Here is a 17,822-nt window from a genome sequence, read left to right on the forward strand (position 1 = left end):
GACTGTCAATAGTCAATCACTGCCCTGAGCTGTCAGGGAAGATCCAGCTGACAGGATTCCCAGCTGTCAAAGAGAATACCCACCTCCTGTCTGTAGCTGTTCAGACTGACAGGCAGCAAGCTATTCTCAGGATCTAGGTCTGATTTTGAAGTATTCTTACATCTAGGCAGACTAACAAGGTGTCCATGCTGTCTAAGTGAATGAGTGCTGTTAACACCACCCTGACACTAAACATAAGTCATAAGAGTTGTTTATCTACAGCTTATTACTGCTCATTTAGCCGGTGCAAGCTAGATGACACAAATCAGTGAACAGAACGAGACTTTACAAGTTAACAACAGCAACAGAAGGGGTAAATTGGGCCAGCTCAGGAGAACCCAGTAGCAGAAGAAGAAAGTGATGGTGGAGGCTGGATCAATGCTGACAATACACCACAGACACACCTGAGCTACTCCTTTCCAGAGGTAGAATAATGGGCTTTTGTACAGTCATCACAGGCCCTCTCTCCTGCAGAGCTATGGAGTGCTTCACAAGCTAGGGGCTTTATTTCGTGATACCTCCCACCCTCCTTCCAGGATCAATGTTGTGAAAATCTTTATTACCTCTATTCTTAAGCAGTGAATAACCACTGAATACTCTAAGGCATTGTCACTTCAACCTGATTTACCAGCATAACCCTAACCATCCATTTTCAGCCCACTTTCCTAAAAAAGCATCTGCTGTGCCAGCTCCTCAAGAGATAAGTACTTGTACACTGGCTCCTCAGATAGGTCTATTAGTCTGGGATGTTGCAGGTGGTGAGCAACTGTGAAATGCTAGCAATGGCAAGAAAGTCCATAATTCCTGCCTGTACTAAATAGGCTTGTGGCATCCTCTGTGCTGCAAGAAGGGCAGCACGCCACACAGCAAGAGTTTGTGCGAGTATCAGGACAGAGACAAGAACACCGAAGCCAGCGGTAGCGTATTAGCCTTGTGACTGGAAGCAATTGCAAGACTACAGTTGGAGTACTCCAGTGCATAGTAGAGAAAAAAATTCTAGGTTCAAAGATCAGCAGCGAGTTTAAGGGCAAAGAAAGGTTTCTGTAAGGTCCTGTTTTGCAGCTCATCTACAATGCTCTCAGGGGACAGAAGCAGCATGGTTTGTTTTCCCCCCCCCCTCCTCTTTCTCTTCACACGACCCAGTTTTACTGAGTTCAGACCCAGTTTTACCGAGTTCAAATCATCTGGTGACGAGGGATCACTTGTGGGAAGTGGCACATTTTAAGGCCAATCCTACTACGCTTTAAGTAAAAAAAAAACAAAGTAAATGCTTTATTCTCAGCTCGGTTTCCGCAGGGGCCTTGCTGGCTGTGCAGTGTGCATACACAACTGCTAACAGAATTGTACCAGCCGCAGGTGGATTTGTTGCAGTACCAGAAGCTGGTTGCATAATTCAGGAGAAGTTTCACTGTCCTAAGACCACCCCTCCTCACGTAAACCCACTACACAACATCGGAGCAACGTGTACGGTAAAATCCAGGAAGAAAGACAGGGAAAACTCAAGCAATAGTAGAGCCAAGGAAATTCTTCTGGGAGCCTGATCCATACCAGCAAGCTCTCTCAAATCTGTGCAGTGGTGTAAAACGCAAAGACGAATAGGGTAAACCACCATAAACACCCAGGATGGAGCTTGCGGGTTTTTCTTTCTGTCCTTCGGCCTTAGTGTCTTGGAATTACAACATTAAACACTGCTGAAAGCTCCCTCACTGCAGTTAGTTAGAGTCTACTGATACCGTGGCACAGTGCTAACGCTGTCGCGTACCGTAACAGCCGCCTAAGGAATGTAAATAAGAAAAAATAAAAAGAAAATGCCCCCAAACCCAACCCTAACCCCACACCTTACCCGCCTGCAGCAGAGCAGGCACCAGCGCTCGGGGCGGCCGCGGGCGGCGGCCCGGCCGGAGCTCAGGGGAAGCCGCCGGCACCGCAGCCTCCCCGGCTCCCCGCTTCCCCCGCGGGCCACCGTTTCCCGTCAGAGACACCGGGGGCCCGGCCCGCCGCCGCCCGCTCGGGGCCTGCCTCGGCACCACCAACCCGTCCCGCAGCCGCCTAAGGCGCAGCGCTTCCCGCCATACTGGTTGAACGACCGGAAGCAGCGCGCGCTCCCGGGCGTTACCGACGGCGGCCGCGAAGGTTCCGCTTCGGGCCGGGCCGGGCTGGGCCCTGGCGCGCGGGAGGACGGGCGGGCCGGCGGCGCCGTGCGCGCTGACGCAGGCGCTCCGCACGCGCTGACGGGGGCGGTGTGTGTGTGTGGAGGGGGGGGGAGGCGGGGCGGCGGTGGTGCTGCCCGACTCCCAACATGGCGGCGGGGGGCGGCGGCGGCCGGGGGGGCAGCGCCCCGCGGTGGGGCGGTGGCGGCCGGGCCGCGGCGCAGGAGAAGCTGCCGGTGCATGTGAGTGCGGCGACCGCCCCGGCGGGCCGCCCCCGCCGGGACCGCCGGGATTTCGCCCTTCTCCCCTTTCGCCCCCCCCCACCGCCCAGAAGGGCCGCTCCCCGCCGCCTCCGACATCCCCCCCCCTCGCCCGGAGGGCCTTGCCCGCCCCGCCGTGACCTGCCCCGCCCCGGCCGCGGCGCCGAACCCGCCCCCAGTGCCTGTCCCCCCCCCCCCCGTCACCCACCTCCCTCGCCGGTACCGGGGGTGTCCCGGGGCCTCCCCCCCACCGGTGCTGTGGGGGACCCCCGCCCTCCTCCCCCCCCCCCGTACCGTGAGGCCCCCCCCCCAGGCCTGTCCCCCCCCCAGCCCGCTGCTCCCTGCCGGTACCGCGGTCGTGCTCCCCGGGGAGATGCTCCTGTCTCCCCAGTACCGCCATCGTCCTCCGGCACCCCGAGGCCCACCTCCCCCGTGCCGGGTGCCCCACCGGGGCCTGCCTCCCTCAGGGCCCCCCCATCCGGTACCGTGTGCCCCTCCCCCCGCTGCTCCCCCTTCCCCGGTGCTCCCCGGGGCCTGTTCCCACCTTCCTCAGTGCCGTGGGGAGCCCCTGCCCCCCCTGTCTGGGACCGTGGGGTGCACCAGGGCCTGTTCCCCCTTCCTGATCATCACCCGTGCTCTCACCCTGCAGGTGGAGGATGCGCTTTCCTACCTGGACCAGGTGAAGATCCGCTTTGGCAGCGACCCCGCCACCTACAACGGCTTCCTGGAGATCATGAAGGAGTTCAAGAGCCAGAGGTAAGGCCCAGGCCCAGCGCCCCAGGGCTGCCCTGGGAGCTCGTCAGCCTTCGCGGGGGTCTCTCTGCCTTTGCAGCATCCCCCAGCCTTCACATCATCTTTCCACCTCTGCAGATAGATGGGCCACCCTGCTGGCCTGTCCCCCAGTAGTGCACTCACTAGACCTTGGAGGTGGAAGAAGGTCTCTGTCCGTCCTGTCATTTTCCAGAGATGAAATTCACAGGAAAAGGCAAATCTATTTTTACTTCCCGCTCTGAAAGGCAGATCGGGAAAATAAGTGAAGAAGCTTGAGTGCAGAGCCTCTCTGTGACCTAGAGTTGATGGCTTTCCTGCCCGTTTTGGATAACCTGCACGCTCATATTGCCTCTCTGTGGAGAACACTCCCGGTACAGGGCTGCAGTAGATGGTGGTCATTCCCTCTGCTTGGGCTAATTCCTAGGTCTGAGGTTCCCAAACTTGCTTGTTGAAAAACTGCATCTCTAAGAAGCCAGATGCTTCACGTACCTCTGTGATTTGCTAGGCTTAACTTGTATTTCTGATTTGGATACAAGTAACAAACTATTCTTAATTTTAGCATTGACACACCTGGAGTAATCCGACGCGTTTCACAGCTTTTCCACGAGCATCCTGACCTCATTGTAGGATTCAATGCTTTCCTCCCTCTGGGCTATAGGATAGAAATTCCAAAGAACGGGAAGTTAAGTATACAGTCACCTTTGAATAGTCAGGTAGGTTACAGAGCACATATTGTCGAAATAAATTCTGTCACATGTGTCGCTATGCGCGTCTCCTGGTAGATGTACACAGCCTAAACTGCACGTGTATTGCGTGTTGCTGAAGTTTTCACATGGTTTTCAAAGTCTGTGATAATGGGTATAATATACATTTAAATATTTCTTCTCAGACCAGTCATTAGTTTAGCTCACAAGAATGATATTCTGGCATGAAGCGCCACTTCGAATGCTTCGGTCAGATTTGAAAACTGAAATTGTAATTGGCTTGGCATATTTATATAGATTCTCAATACGTGGTGTCAAATTTGTGACAAGTGACAAATTTCAAAAAGAAAGCCTGGAAGAATCACATTTCCAGTCTTCTGCTGAGAAACTGGGGAATGTGTTTAGGCAATAGGCAACAAATACATGTCAGGTATTGCCGTGCTGTCGCTAACATCCTGCCGTGAAAGACATCTGCTGTAATACAGAGGGATACGTATTGGCCTCTGCTCCTCTTTTGTTGTTGCTGTGTGGTTGCGGAGGCTGAAACAGAGCTATTACCTGACTTCTACTGATAAACTTGTGGTTTAACTCTAATTAGTAGCAGTAAATATCTTTTAAATCTCAGTTCCCTTAGATCTCTCTGTTGCTCAGAAATTTAGCATCTTTAAGAGCCTTATGTTTTAACATTTCTTAAAACTGACAGTTCCTCTGAAATGACACAGTGGGAACAGAAGCTGCGGTGCATGTCGTTTGGGGTGACCCCTCGGGCGTACTGGGTAACGCAGTGACAGGCAAAAGCAGCAGAGTCAGGTGGTTCATAAGCCAGATACCACTTAGGGGGTTTCTTTAACGGATGGTGTTAATAAACTAGGTAGGGAAATTTATCAACTAATTAAATCTTTTTTCTTCTTCGTGTGGTAATTTTAGCGAAACAGCTTGAAAATCCCGATGCTGGACTGTTGAACTTGCACCTATGTTTCTCTACAAGTCACTGTTGTATGTGTCTTATGCCACTAGGTGCCCTCAGAGCCTGTTCCCAGCGCTCTCCCTGGCAGCGGGCTGTTGTTGCACTACTCCCAGGAGAATTCGCACAATCACAGTGACTGCTCGGAGGAATTTAGGCAACAGCTTCCGTACAAAGAAGATAAATCCCAAATTCCTTTGGAGTCTGATTCTGTAGAGTTCAATAATGCTATCAGTTACGTGAATAAGATCAAAACACGTTTTCTTGACCATCCAGAAATTTACAGATCCTTTTTAGAAATTCTTCATACTTACCAGGTAAAAAGCCTTCCATATAAGTGATCGTGGGTTTGCACTGTAGCTCTTTGATGATCAGCTGTCAAATGAAACGTCTGCCTATTGAACAGGCTTGTACAGTTCCCAAGTGCTAGCCTTGGCCCAACAACTGCCTCGCAGATGATCCCGTGAAATGACAAAAGTGTGAAAATTGTAGGACTTGTCAGGGTCTGAGGTGTAAAGGGGTTGTATCTAGGTCTGTCTTTACTCACCTTCGGGTGATGTAGCGACATCCTGTGTGAAAGGATGCCCTTTGAGAACCTTGGGCTATCTGATAGTTATTTCAGGTTTGTGTAGCATAAGGTTTTTGGCTGAGTTGACAAGTTTTCTGCCACAGCGAGGTGGTTTTGACTCTGTTTAACATCTGTGCGTGTCTTTTCAGAAAGAACAGCTCAACACTAAAGGCCGACCCTTTCGAGGCATGTCAGAGGAAGAAGTGTTTACTGAAGTAGCAAATCTGTTCAGGGGACAGGAGGATCTGCTTTCTGAATTTGGACAGTTCCTCCCAGAGGCTAAAAGGTCTTTGGTATGTGCACGCTTAGAACAAGGCAGAATATTGAATACCCTCTGTTTGTGTGCGGAATACGTAGAGGTGCGTTAGCAATGCAAAACGTTATGGGAAAACATACAGCCAGTAGATGAGCATTGCCCCTCTTCATCGTTTGGAATTTCGCAGAATAAGTGACTTCACTACATGTTCTCTGTTCTGTCCAGGTTTATAGGGTTCTTTATATGCGCCAACCGAGAAGAGAGAGTTGAAATTATTATTTATTTACTTAGTTCACAGGAAATGGACCATGTGAAGTGAACACTGTCCAAAAAGCCGAGCACGAGAAGAATCTGGAACACAGCAAAAAGCGATCCAGACCACTGCTGTTGCGTCCTGTTTCTGGCCCAGCAAAGGTATTTTTTAGGAAGTAAAAACTTAGAATAACCTGATACTGCTTCCTGTGTGTAGATAATCTCTTAGATAAGGTTGTAATGAGTAGCGTCTGTGAGGTATGTGGGCATCAGGTATGAGAAACGTACCCTATTTTTAAAATAATTACTGTAGCAAAAGGGAATTCATTTCAAGTATGCTTAAATGTGAGAGGTAACATGTTGAATACTAAATATCAAAATCTTCTGTACTCAGTGTTGGCCCTGGAAAGGGGCAATCTATTGCTTCTACAATGAAGTCTTCGGAATTCTTTATCAAGTGACCCTTTTTAGCTGTGGTTTCTTATTCTTAGCTGGGTGTCACCTGACAGAGATTGCTGTGGAGGACTTGACACAGCAACGCTGAATCACTATTTGGGAAATACTGACTTTCAGCCTTTGCAGAGAGCTGTTGGATGTCAGCGAAGTGGAATCTGATAGCATTTGAGTCACAACATTTTAAGGATAATTCTGTGTTCTTTTAACAGAAGAAAATGAAACTGCGAGGTACCAAAGATCTGTCAGTAGCGACAGTGGGAAAATATGGGACCCTGCAAGAGTTTTCCTTCTTTGACAAGGTCAGTGTTTGGCCTGTTCTCACATGCTGTGCACTTACTTTCAACCATTTATGTGGTTATTAATTGGTTGGTTTTCTATACAATCGATGTGTCAGCACTTAGAAATTGCCTGGCTTTTCAAGTGGCAGAGAAAGACAGACCAAGAAAAGAGAAAATAGGTGGGTTTGGAAGATGAATAGAAACAGATAATTAACCTTTTCCTGAATGCTTGTCTCTTACAGGCGTGTTTTTCTCTATTTTTCAGTGGTGTTTCCTCATGGTACCATCTGTACTTACTAGATTATTGTTTGAAACCAGGCATTTTTGTGCATAGTCTCTTCTTATGTTGCAGTAGCCATCCTCTTACGTAGACAGAGGTTTGTCACTGTACCCATGGGTCAGAGGACTTAGAATATGGACTAAATAAAAGTGGTGTTCACATCACTTGATCGTTTCTCTCCGAACTGTGGTCTAGGTGCGTAGGGTGCTGAAGAGTCAGGAAGTCTACGAAAACTTTCTCCGCTGCATTGCTCTCTTCAACCAGGAGTTGGTCTCTGGCTCTGAGTTGCTCCAGCTAGTTACACCGTTTTTAGGGTAAGTTACTGACTGCCTTCTCTGCTGAATCGTACTTTTTAGGTCTTACTCTGTTACTTCTTGGTAGGCATTGTGAACTCTGTTACTGAGGTTTTGGATTTAACTTCAGAAATATCTCCTAGGTAGCATGGAAGAAACTGAAGCCTTATCCAAAAAGAGGAGTAATAAAATCTGAATCTTTTAACATATCTAAACAGCTCTTAAAGAGCATTTTGGGGAGGATATTTTCCTCTGTGCATCCAGTCAAAAGCCTCACAAGCAGCAGACTACCTGATGTTATCCTAAATGACTTGGGGCAGAGAACCTCATGAATTCTGGAGGGTGGTCTCTGTTCACACTCCCTGTTCTAATCTCTCAAGATATAATGCAGGTATAAACATGAAATCTCAGAACAGAGCTGTGAAAGGGATAATTAGTTCTAGCTCTGATGTGAGCCTCTTGAGATGTTCGGCTTCCATCTGAAGAGGGAGAGCCACATGGCGAGGATCAGTGACTCCTCAGACAGTCGAGGGGAGTATTCATGAAGTTGTGAAGGGAAATTCTTTTCCTGCCTTAAGTAAAAAAAAACAAACCCTGAAGTAATTCAGAGAGAGTGAGAACAGAGGTAAAATGCTGGTGAAAGATTTCTCAGTTTGTTTCGATTTTCTCCCTCACTTTCATGACACACATTACCCACCCTAAAACTGTCGGAGTGAAATAACGAAATATGCTTACTTGTGTTTTTGAAGGAAATTCCCAGAACTCTTTGCACAGTTCAAGTCCTTCCTTGGTGTGAAGGAGCTTTCATTTGCTTCTCCCCTGAGCGACCGATCGGGGGATGGAATGAGTCGGGAAATCGATTATGCTTCCTGCAAACGCATCGGATCAAGTTACCGGGCTCTCCCAAAAACCTATCAGCAGCCAAAGTGCAGTGGAAGAACAGCCATTTGCAAGGAGGTACTTTGGGATCAACCTATTCAATCCCTGAACGCACGTTGCACTTACATATCTTGAAGTAGGGTAGTGTGACAGCTTCTGTGTGTGAATTCCCCGCTTTAACGCTGATTAGCCAGCTTTAATCCCACGTCAGTTATTCAGCCAATTTATGGAAATAAGAGCATCTGCACGCATTTTACTAATTTCATCTAAACCCATCTCAAATCTCATCTTTCACCTTAATGGCTTTTGAGTCTGCGTGCATACACAAATCTAGTCCTACAGACAGAAAAGACTATTAATTAGCCTGAAATGAGTTTTCTAGCAGTGAACCAATGTGGCCTTTAGAAACAGATTTTCTCCTGAAAAAGCACCGCGAGCCAGTGCCTTAGGCACTGTTCTCACGGGGAACAGACACCTGCAGCGTAGGTGCTCCCGCCTCTCGCTGTCGTTGGCAACTCTGTCTCCTTTACTTACAGTTGCTGATTACTGCAGAGTGATCACTGCGGTTTGTGAGATGATGGCGAGGGTACTTTCAAGCTTTCTGAGCAGGGTCCTGCCATGAATGAGTGGAATGCAACTCACTCAAAAGAGAGAAGCAGCAATATGTTTTACTGAGGTCAATGAATTTGATGGAATTTAACAAAGCTTAACAGGGGTTTGCCGAGGTTCAGTAAGTTTGATGGCAAGGTTCACCTTATTAATTACTGCATGGAAGAAACATACAAAGGAACATCAAGTTAGAATCGAGTTAGAATGATTCACACAGAGGCTGGAGACAAAAAGGGTAAGGAAGACCCTCCCATTGAGTCACGAGGTTCAGAGTGGATCCCCTTGCTTTCTAAACTGATGGAGCTTAGGTATGGCTAGGTCCAATCTTAGTCTCAGGCTTGGACAATGGTTTATGTCTAATGGAAGAAATAGAAAGAGTAAGTCACGTAAGAGTAAGAGTTGAGTCACAAGGCTCAGAGCAGACCCCCTTGCTTTCTAAACTCCTTCCTTAGAGAGGAGTCTAGGTGCAGTTAGGTCCAAACGTAGTCTCAGACTTGGTCAGCAGTTTATGTCTAAGGGATTATATATGAAAATGTATGTAGTGTTTCATTGGCATCAGTTCAGCATGCAAAGTTACCAAGACAAAATCAGAGTTACCGTACTACAGGGTTATGCGCTTACCAAAGATCTGCTGTTGGTAAAAGGTCTCTCTGCCTTGAGGAGCAACCTTGAACGGTCTCTCAGCTCAGGGGGAGATCACTGCCATGCAGCCATGCTGCCTGGCAGGGACAGCTCAAAGGCAGCTCGCGTAGACTGTCATATTTATGGGATGAAGTGTTTGGCTCACAGTCAGATTACATGCAATGGAAAAGGTATGCATGCAATTCCTTGTGCCCACAGCTTTCTTTGTTCCTTGATAAACGAGTCTTGGAAAAGCCACCCGCTATTCATGTGCCAAGTTGTGTGATCAGTGTTCCAAGCTCATATGCATCAATGCTCTCTGTGCCACTTGGCTCCTTTGTGGGCTCTCAGAGAACAGACTGGAACCAGAGAAGTTCCTGGCCCAGCCGCGGCTCAGGCCCTTACTACCTCTGGATTCTGTGCCAAACTACTGCTAACGAAGAGGTCGAGTGCGTCTGTCACAGGCCTTGGTATGGTTCCATGCAGTCCTGTGATCTTCTGAGCAGCAGTCATGACAGTGACTTGTGAACTAGTCTGAAACCTCCAATAGAAACTCGGGGAAGAGCTGTGCAAAAATAAAACAGAGAAGTATCAGATGCCATGAGAACGGCTCTGGGCTCACAAGGCTCTGTTCAATGTCATGTCTTTGCACTGTTGCAGGTGTTAAATGATACCTGGGTTTCATTTCCATCCTGGTCTGAAGACTCCACTTTTGTCAGCTCCAAGAAGACTCCTTATGAGGAGCAGTTGCACCGCTGTGAAGATGAGCGGTTTGAGGTACCTCTGCTACTGAGCTTCCTTTCTGGTGCCTCGGAAAGCAAAACTTCTGGCTGTGAGGATTTTGACAATGGCCAATTACTGAAAGTTCTGTTAGTGTTCGTTGGTTTGAACTAGAGTTTGGTATTTTCCACTTGCTTGGAGTCTAATAGTTCTTTCTAGGCGTGAGTCCAGTACTAAAAGGCGTGTTACCTTTGGGAGAACTGGCAGAGGTGTATTTTCCAGTAAGAAACTTTGCTGATGCTGCTTAACTCCACCCAGAGGGGCTGGAATGCGTGCCACAAACCTGGCGCTGCTGGTCTCCATTTTCCGCCTATGCCTGTTCTTACGCTGTGTCTTTTGTGAACTCTTTAACAGTTGGATGTTGTCTTGGAGACCAATTTAGCCACAATACGTGTGCTGGAGAGCGTGCAGAAAAAACTGTCACGACTGACTCAAGAGGATCAGGAGAAGTTTCGACTGGACGATTGCTTGGGAGGAACATCAGAAGTGATCCAGCGCCGGGCCATCTATCGCATCTATGGTGATAAAGCACCAGAGATCATTGAAAGTCTTAAGAAAAACCCAGTTACTGCAGTTCCTGTTGTTCTTAAGAGGTAATTCCCACTCTGCTCTGTTCACCTGGGTTCTTTAAGAAACCGATACAGAATTTTAAAAGCATTCTTAAACAACCGTTTTCTGTCGATGTTGTTTCAAAGGGTAACTCATCTTCAGCAGTGGTGCTTTTTCTTATTTATTTATTGCTCCTGGGAATACTGAAACGTTTTTGGTGCATCACAGTTGGCTACATTAAAAATGATTCGTGGGTATTTCTGTGCTTGTCTTCTTGAACTGAAGTGGATTATACATTCATACAGATTGAAAGCAAAAGAGGAGGAATGGCGGGAGGCCCAGCAGGGCTTCAACAAAATTTGGCGGGAGCAGTATGAGAAAGCCTACTTGAAGTCCCTTGACCACCAGGCCGTCAACTTCAAACAAAATGACACCAAAGCTTTGCGCTCCAAGAGCTTGCTGAATGAAATTGAGAGTGTCTATGATGAGGTGCGTATGCTAGGAAATAATCCGTCGTGTATGTCCTTCATTCGTAGTATTATCTAGATGTTTACATAGCACCTGCGGCCTTGCTGAAGCGGTAGCGCTCTGAAGAGTTCTCAGTCAGAAATGACCGTCCCGAGCATAGCGTTAATACTGGCTTATTTCTTCTGGCAGGAATGGCTCTTGAGCATGGATTGGAAGGATCTTTATCTATTTGTCTCTTGATTACAGCATCAGGAGCAGCATTCAGAGGGGAGAAGTTCGTCCACAAACGAGCCTCATCTTATCTTTATCTATGAAGATAAGCAGATTTTGGAGGATGCAGCATCTCTTATCAGCTATTATGTAAAAAGGCAGCCTACTATCCAAAAGGAGGATCAAGCAACCATCCGGCAGATAGTGCATCACTTCATACCTGAGCTGTTCTTCTCTCAGCCCCCTGAGCACAGTATTTCTGAAGAATCGACAGATGAGGACAGAGAAAACCATCAGGGGCAGAACCTGGATACACCTGAGCTACGGAAAAAACACGTGCCTGGGCCTCCAAGCAGTCCTGTGGAGGCAAAAGCAACCTTCTGTGATGTTACAGCTGCTGAGCCCCACAACACTCTGGATGATGTTTACAGTCTATTCTTTGTCAATAATAATTGGTATTTCTTCCTCCGCCTTCACCAGACTCTGTGCTCAAGGCTCCTAAAGATTTATCGGCAAGCTCAGAAGCAGCTTCTAGAATATCGGACTGAAAAGGAGAGAGAGAAGCTCCTTTGTGAGGGAAGAAAGGAAAAAACCAATGATCCAGCCATGGAGCTGAGACTGAAGCAACCAAGTAAGAATAATCCGGGATATAGTCCATTGTTAATGCTCTGGTTGCTAGTGCTCGATTGTGTATACTTGCGTAACTGAGACCAGCAGGCAAGGCCGTAAGGAGTGTAGAGGTGCAGACCTCCGCTATATTTGTGATTTATGGATACAGCTAATTTATCAGGATAGCTAGTTTGTCATTTCTCTTCTGAGGGCTCTCGTGTGTAGTTCGTAGAGGGTTCACGCAACCCACTGTTGTCAGGTGTTCTTAAATGTTTCATTGTATTAATCTGTTGCTTTGATTTGAAATGTAAATGGCTACGCACAATGGCTGCCTCTTACATGCGTTAAGTGACCGCACGTTTCCCCTCCTCAGGTGAGGTGGAACTGGAGGAGTACTACCCCGCGTTCCTGGACATGGTGAGGAGTCTGCTGGATGGGAATATTGACCCAACGCAGTACGAGGACACCCTGAGGGAGATGTTCACTATCCATGCCTATATTGGCTTTACTATGGACAAACTGGTGCAGAATATTGTTCGCCAGGTAACTAATTTGATGGCTGTGCTGTGTGTTTGGGGGGGCTGCACATCCCCCTTCTGCAGACAGGTTTCTCACAGTACCCTGTAATACGAGGAATTAAACTTAAAGCAAATTCATAGACAAGTTATATATGTGGGGGAAACAGTAGTGGAAGTTCCGTGAGAGAGTTCAGCTTTAGTACAGGGACCACCTTAGGGGATTTACTCTTCATTTTCTAATATTTTTTGAGTTCCAGTCTTTCCAAAATTCTGCCATTCCCGAAATATATCTAAGGCAAAAAAAAAAAAAACCAAAAAACTCCAGGCCTTTTTACTCAAATCTTCTAACTGTAGTTTTGCTACAGTGAAGGCACATCAGCCCCTCACTCGTCTCCGTTCCTTTTATTGCAAAGTACTGAAAAAGAGAGTGAAACATGTCAAGTCTCTGGAGTTAAAGCTTTTCTGCTTCATCTGAGGTGTGATGCTGTGCAGAGTTTTATGGTCCTTTCATAACACGCTAGAGTTAACTCTTGGCCCAGACTTGCTGACTGACTTCCCCCTTTTTTTATGGAAGCTTCACCATCTAGTGAGCGATGACATCTGCTTGAAGGTTGTTGAGCTGTACTTGAACGAAAGGAAGCGAGGTGCTGCTGGAGGTAACTTATCCTCTAGGTGTGTCCGGGCAGCGAAGGAAACCAGCTATCAGTGGAAGGCTGAACGTTGCATGGCGGATGAGAACTGTTTCAAGGTAACTTCATAAAGCGACTGGGGCACTTAATCTGGGAGAAATGGGTTTGGAAGCTCCAAGGCCACAGCGGTGAGGGAGAGCAATAAGGAGAGAAGGTACCAAAACCAGAGCATAGACAGTAAAGTGGCATACTGGCTCCCTGAAGAGCCCTGCTGCTTAATTCTCTCCTGGCTCGTATTTGTTGTCCAAATGACTTGTGAATATTTTGTGGTGAACCCATGTGCCCAATATCTTCTGCCTGTAACTTGATTACAGGTAATGTTTCTTCAGCGGAAGGGACAGGTGATCATGACCATTGAGCTTCTGGATACGGAAGAAACCCAGACAGAAGATCCTGTGGAGGTCCAGGTAATATCACAGTGACCGTGGAGTCTGCTGTACCACAGACAGAGCAGATGTCTCAGAATGCTTTCCGCTTCCTTGTTCCAAACTGTGAGACTTTGCCAGCAGGAGAAGTCCCCCTGGGAGGTGGGAAGGTTACATCTGGGTCATTGACAAAAATGGGTACGTTAGCAAAAGGGTTTCAACATAAATCAGCTCAGGGCTGAGTGAGATACCAGCAGCTTCATGGAAAGCAGCTTGGAAATAAACTGCTTCTTTGCAGCCGTGTTTGTCTTGATGAGAGGGAGATCTGACTTGAAATTGGTCTCTCTTGTGTAGCACCTGGCTAACTATATGGAGCAGTACGTTGGGGTGGAAGGAGCTCCAAACAACCAGAATGATGGCTTCTTGTTGAAACCGGTCTTTCTGCAAAGGTGAGCGTGCTCCCTCTCCTGAGTCACACCTGCAGCAGCTGGTCCTGCTTCCGCGGCACGCGTGGCAGTGATTTTAGGTGACGTGCTGTACAAGCAACTGTAGGGAAATGCTCTCATCTTTGAGGACCAAAGGGGCTGCTGTAGTCCAGTGCGCTGCACAGGAATGCAGAAGAAAAAATTTATGGCCGTTGCACTGAGGTTTGTTCATGAAACTGTGTTTAGTAAGGAGTGGGACTGTCTAAGCAGTCCCTTCTGGGAGGAATTTGAGGTTTAATTTTATGCCATTTCACTAAATATTTGTCAGAGTATATGGAGGAAGATCCTGGAGAAAGTCTGAAAACTAAACGTGAAAATACAAATTTCATACTTGTGCTGTCAGCTCTGTTGGCTTAAGGGATGGATAACCATGTGTGACATGTGCTTTGTAATCCTTGTTTTGTCCTAGAAACCTAAAAAAGTTTCGCAAGTGGCAATGTAAGCAAGTGAGAGCTCTGCGGAGCGAAGTGAAGAGCTCCTGGAAGAGGCTGATTGGGGTGGAAAGTGCCTGCAACGTGGACTGCCGGTTCAAGCTCAACACCCACAAAATGATGTTCATCATGAACTCGGAGGATTACATGTACAGGCGGGGAGCTCTCTGCCGAGCCAAGCAGGTGCATCTCCTATTACTCTCTCTGCAGCTCAGGCAGTAGCAGAGGTTGAGGATGTGAGCCAAAAGACAGGTACCGATAAGTCTTGTGGCTGAATTCCTGCAAACTACACCCAGAAGTTACTACTCTTTGTTGGATGAAACATGGAGGAGAGCTGGTAAATGCTCTGTACTTTGGTTTAGTTTAGCAGCCTTTACTTTACCATGCAAATTTTAAGGGGGAGTGGCAAACGTTAAGACATAGAGATCTTTAAATGCAGGTATGCGGTTTCCTGTTGCGCTGTTTGTGTTGCATTGCAATGCGCGCGCATCTCAGACGCGCAAAGAGGCGAAGGTGTCGCCTTCTCCCCCAGAAACCTCTTGGTGATCTTTACTGTCCTGCTTTCAGGTACAGCCAATGGTGCTGCTGAAGCATCACCAGCAGTTTGAAGAGTGGCACAACAGGTGGCTGGAAGAGAACGTGACCATGGAGGCAGTTGATGTAGTTCAAGACTGGCTAATGGGAGACGAAGACGAGGAGATGGTGCCCTGTAAAACCACTTGTGAGACGGTGAATGTCCACGGGGTCCCAGTGAACAGATACAGGGTTCAGTACAGTCGCCGTCCAGCTTCACCGTGAGCAGAGACTTGCTCCTGGGACGAAGACAAGTAGCGTTGCCGGTGAAACACATTTACTCTGAGAATAGTGGTGGGAATGCAATGTATGTATTAATGATATTTATCCAAACAGCATTTTACTTTGGATTATGATGTATTTTCCATATGGCGTAGACTTGTCTCCTTGCAGTGTAATCCTCCAGCCATCATGAAGAGACTTTTAAAAGCTTTATGGGAAGAGGGCTCTTGGCATTGCCACACACTTGTTAGTAGTTTCCTGGCTTTAGGCCACAGCTGACCAGCCAATACTGGAAGGTGGAGCGAGGGGGTTGGGCTTGGGGTGAACTACCACTAGTGGCTTTGCTGGAGAGATGGAGCTGGGCTGGTGTTTGAGCAGATGCTGGCAGCTGCTTCCACGTTGAAGGGTTTAATGTTCCCTCTCTTCTTGAATTGATGCCGTCTCGGAGCCTGCAGAACTCTTCAGTGTAACCTCCGAGTGCCAGCGGGGCTGTGAGCACCTGGCACGGATTGCTAGCTCCGCTACGGGCTGCTTCGTTATCTAAGTGTACTAATAAGGCGACGAACGCAGTATTTGTTACTGGTGCTTTGGTGAGAAAAATGCCAAAACTGAGAGAAGGGTGAATGGCGTACTAAACGCTCTAACTCTTGCTCATCAACTAAGTATTTTGGAGCATGAACTAAGGGGAAGAAACTCTCTGAGCTGCAGCGCTAGGCAAGAGAGCATTTTGCGGCGCAAGACAGCCTAAGCCCATCAGCTGCCCCTCTGCAGATGCGTGCTGGATCCCACGTTGTTGCTTTATGAACTTACGGCCTGCTGCAGACTCTGCCTTCTCAGAGCTGGAGCTGCTTGGAGCGTGTGCGTGGGGAGGAATATCCATTGCGAGGTCTGGCCTATTTTTTTTTCCTTTTGGGTTTTTTTTTTTTTTTGGTATTTTGCATGTTGATTGGCAGCCTCTGGAGACTGTGTTCTCAGGCGCTTCGCTTTCCTTGTGCATGCCCGGACTCCGTGGTTCTGCTGGGTTGTACCACTTGCATAACACCAGCAGATGGAGCTCTTGCCGCGCAGTGTTTGCGCTGGAGCTGAGGTTTGTCCCAGATGCTTCGCTGTTTCCGCTGGGTCAGCACAGATGCTGTACAGTGACACATGGAAATCTGTAATGGGCAGTGTTAGATCCAGCCACAACCACCGTAGATGAGCTTTTCCGCTGAACCGTCTGTACTTCCATCTAAGCTTTTCTGCAATGAAACCTAACAAAAACCCTACCCCGAACCGTGCAGAACACTACGTCAATTGTCTGACTTAATCTATGGAAAAATCAAGATCTGGTTGTGTTTGTCCTGCAGCCCCACTGTGACTTTGCTCGTGTTTTTTGGGGGCCAAGGGCAAGCACACTGCCCGTGGAGTGTATTACAAACATAATGTCTTGAGGCGAGTCCAGCCTCCTTTCAGCTCTGCTTCCAACTTTTTCCTGGCTTTTGGGGGAATAACCCCACCCCCACCCCAATATCTTCTGTGGCTTTGATTTTTAGGTTATAATTTCTGCCAGACCGAAGTAGCAGCCTGTAGGATTTGTCCTGGGTTATTTCCACTGTACCACATTTGGTTTTGCAATTGTCTCACTTGACAGTAGAAAAAATTGGCCTTTGGGGTATGTTTAATAGAAAACTGTACTGACTCTTTGTCTTTTTTTGCAAAATAATCTGTAGGAGGGAGGGAGGGAGGCCAGTCTCTGGCATTCGTGGCCACTTGCACAACCACTGCCAGCAGAGGACTTTTCATCAAGAACTCATGTTCTCGTTGTCTGGGTCTCTGTTAAATTTTGGTTACCAAAATGATCTGAAGGTTCTTCCCTTCCTCTTGTTGCAGTAAGCGATAAAAGACGCTGACCGCGCAGCTGCGCGCGGGCTGGGTGGAGGAGCGGGGGGACGAGCCCGGTGCAAAGCACAGTATCCCCCTTTTGCTTCCAGACAGCTCAACAAAATACTCCTCAGTCCTGCTCGCCTCTCTGCTCTCTGCCAGCGGAGATGACAACTGTGCCAAATTTTATGGTTTTATGATACAGAAAAATGTTTACTAGAAAATAGGTTTCATCTTGTGGCTTCAAATGCATTTGATTCCGAGCGTACCAGGGTGGAGGAGGGTAACGCACCTGTGCACCGTCCTGGCCCATCTCCCATTTTTAAGTGTACTTCAGGTATTTTTAAGCATCCTTATTTTGTAAACCTTAATTTATAATCTGAACAGATTAAGTAAGACTTTCACCCTTTACAGTGCTATTGTCTCCAAAATGATAGTAGCAAATGACGTGAATGGAATAAGCAGGCAGTGCTGGTTTGAGAGTGGCTTGCTAACGTCTGAGAGTTGAAGTTCAACCGCTGTGTATCTGCTAGCACGACCTTGATTCAAGAGTTTGTTCTTCCATTTTTTTGAAGGATCTTTGCTTTTGGGCTTGTAATTGCTTTGCCAGCTCTTTGAATGTAGTTTTTTTTTTTATATTTATTTGCACATTCAAGTAAAATAAAATATTGATTTTGAAAGTC

The 17,822-nt window shown here is 47.6% G+C and overlaps 1 protein-coding gene across 3 annotated transcripts; it reads left to right on the forward strand.

The window, feature by feature from the left end:
* The first annotated feature begins 2,301 nt into the window (after positions 1-2,301).
* SIN3B (SIN3 transcription regulator family member B) lies at positions 2,302-17,822 on the forward strand. Of its 3 annotated transcripts, none has more exons than XM_075077458.1 (19): positions 2,302-2,431; positions 3,099-3,205; positions 3,780-3,933; positions 4,942-5,205; positions 5,606-5,749; positions 6,004-6,126; positions 6,630-6,719; positions 7,174-7,292; positions 8,021-8,228; positions 10,041-10,157; positions 10,515-10,753; positions 11,015-11,198; positions 11,424-12,018; positions 12,370-12,539; positions 13,089-13,262; positions 13,518-13,610; positions 13,923-14,017; positions 14,463-14,667; positions 15,052-17,822. In XM_075077458.1, exons 1-19 carry the CDS (start codon positions 2,339-2,341, stop codon positions 15,280-15,282), a joined length of 3,405 nt encoding a protein of 1,134 aa, XP_074933559.1. In that variant the 5' UTR covers positions 2,302-2,338; the 3' UTR covers positions 15,283-17,822. The 3 variants fall into 3 exon arrangements, with proteins under 3 accessions (XP_074933559.1, XP_074933558.1, XP_074933560.1); XM_075077457.1 differs by lacking the exon at positions 2,302-2,431 and adding an exon at positions 2,808-2,930; XM_075077459.1 differs by lacking the exons at positions 2,302-2,431; positions 3,099-3,205; positions 3,780-3,933; ... (3 more) ...; positions 6,630-6,719; positions 7,174-7,292 and adding an exon at positions 8,687-8,736 and having other exon boundaries at positions 8,138-8,228.

The sequence above is a fragment of the Phalacrocorax aristotelis genome, chromosome W (assembly GCF_949628215.1).
Source record: "Phalacrocorax aristotelis chromosome W, bGulAri2.1, whole genome shotgun sequence".
NCBI classification, from domain to species: domain Eukaryota; kingdom Metazoa; phylum Chordata; class Aves; order Suliformes; family Phalacrocoracidae; genus Phalacrocorax; species Phalacrocorax aristotelis.

What these genes read in the sequence shown, in the direction of transcription:
- SIN3B (XM_075077457.1), top strand. Translation starts at nt 2,823, where the DNA reads ATGCTCCTGTCTCCCCAGTACCGCCATCGTCCTCCGGCACCCCGAGGC. An exon ending in CAGAGGCTAAAAGGTCTTTG is followed by an intron (nt 5,750 to 6,003) that starts GTATGTGCACGC and finishes TTATTTACTTAG; the next exon opens with TTCACAGGAAATGGACCATG. An exon ending in GAACAGCCATTTGCAAGGAG is followed by an intron (nt 8,229 to 10,040) that starts GTACTTTGGGAT and finishes GCACTGTTGCAG; the next exon opens with GTGTTAAATGATACCTGGGT.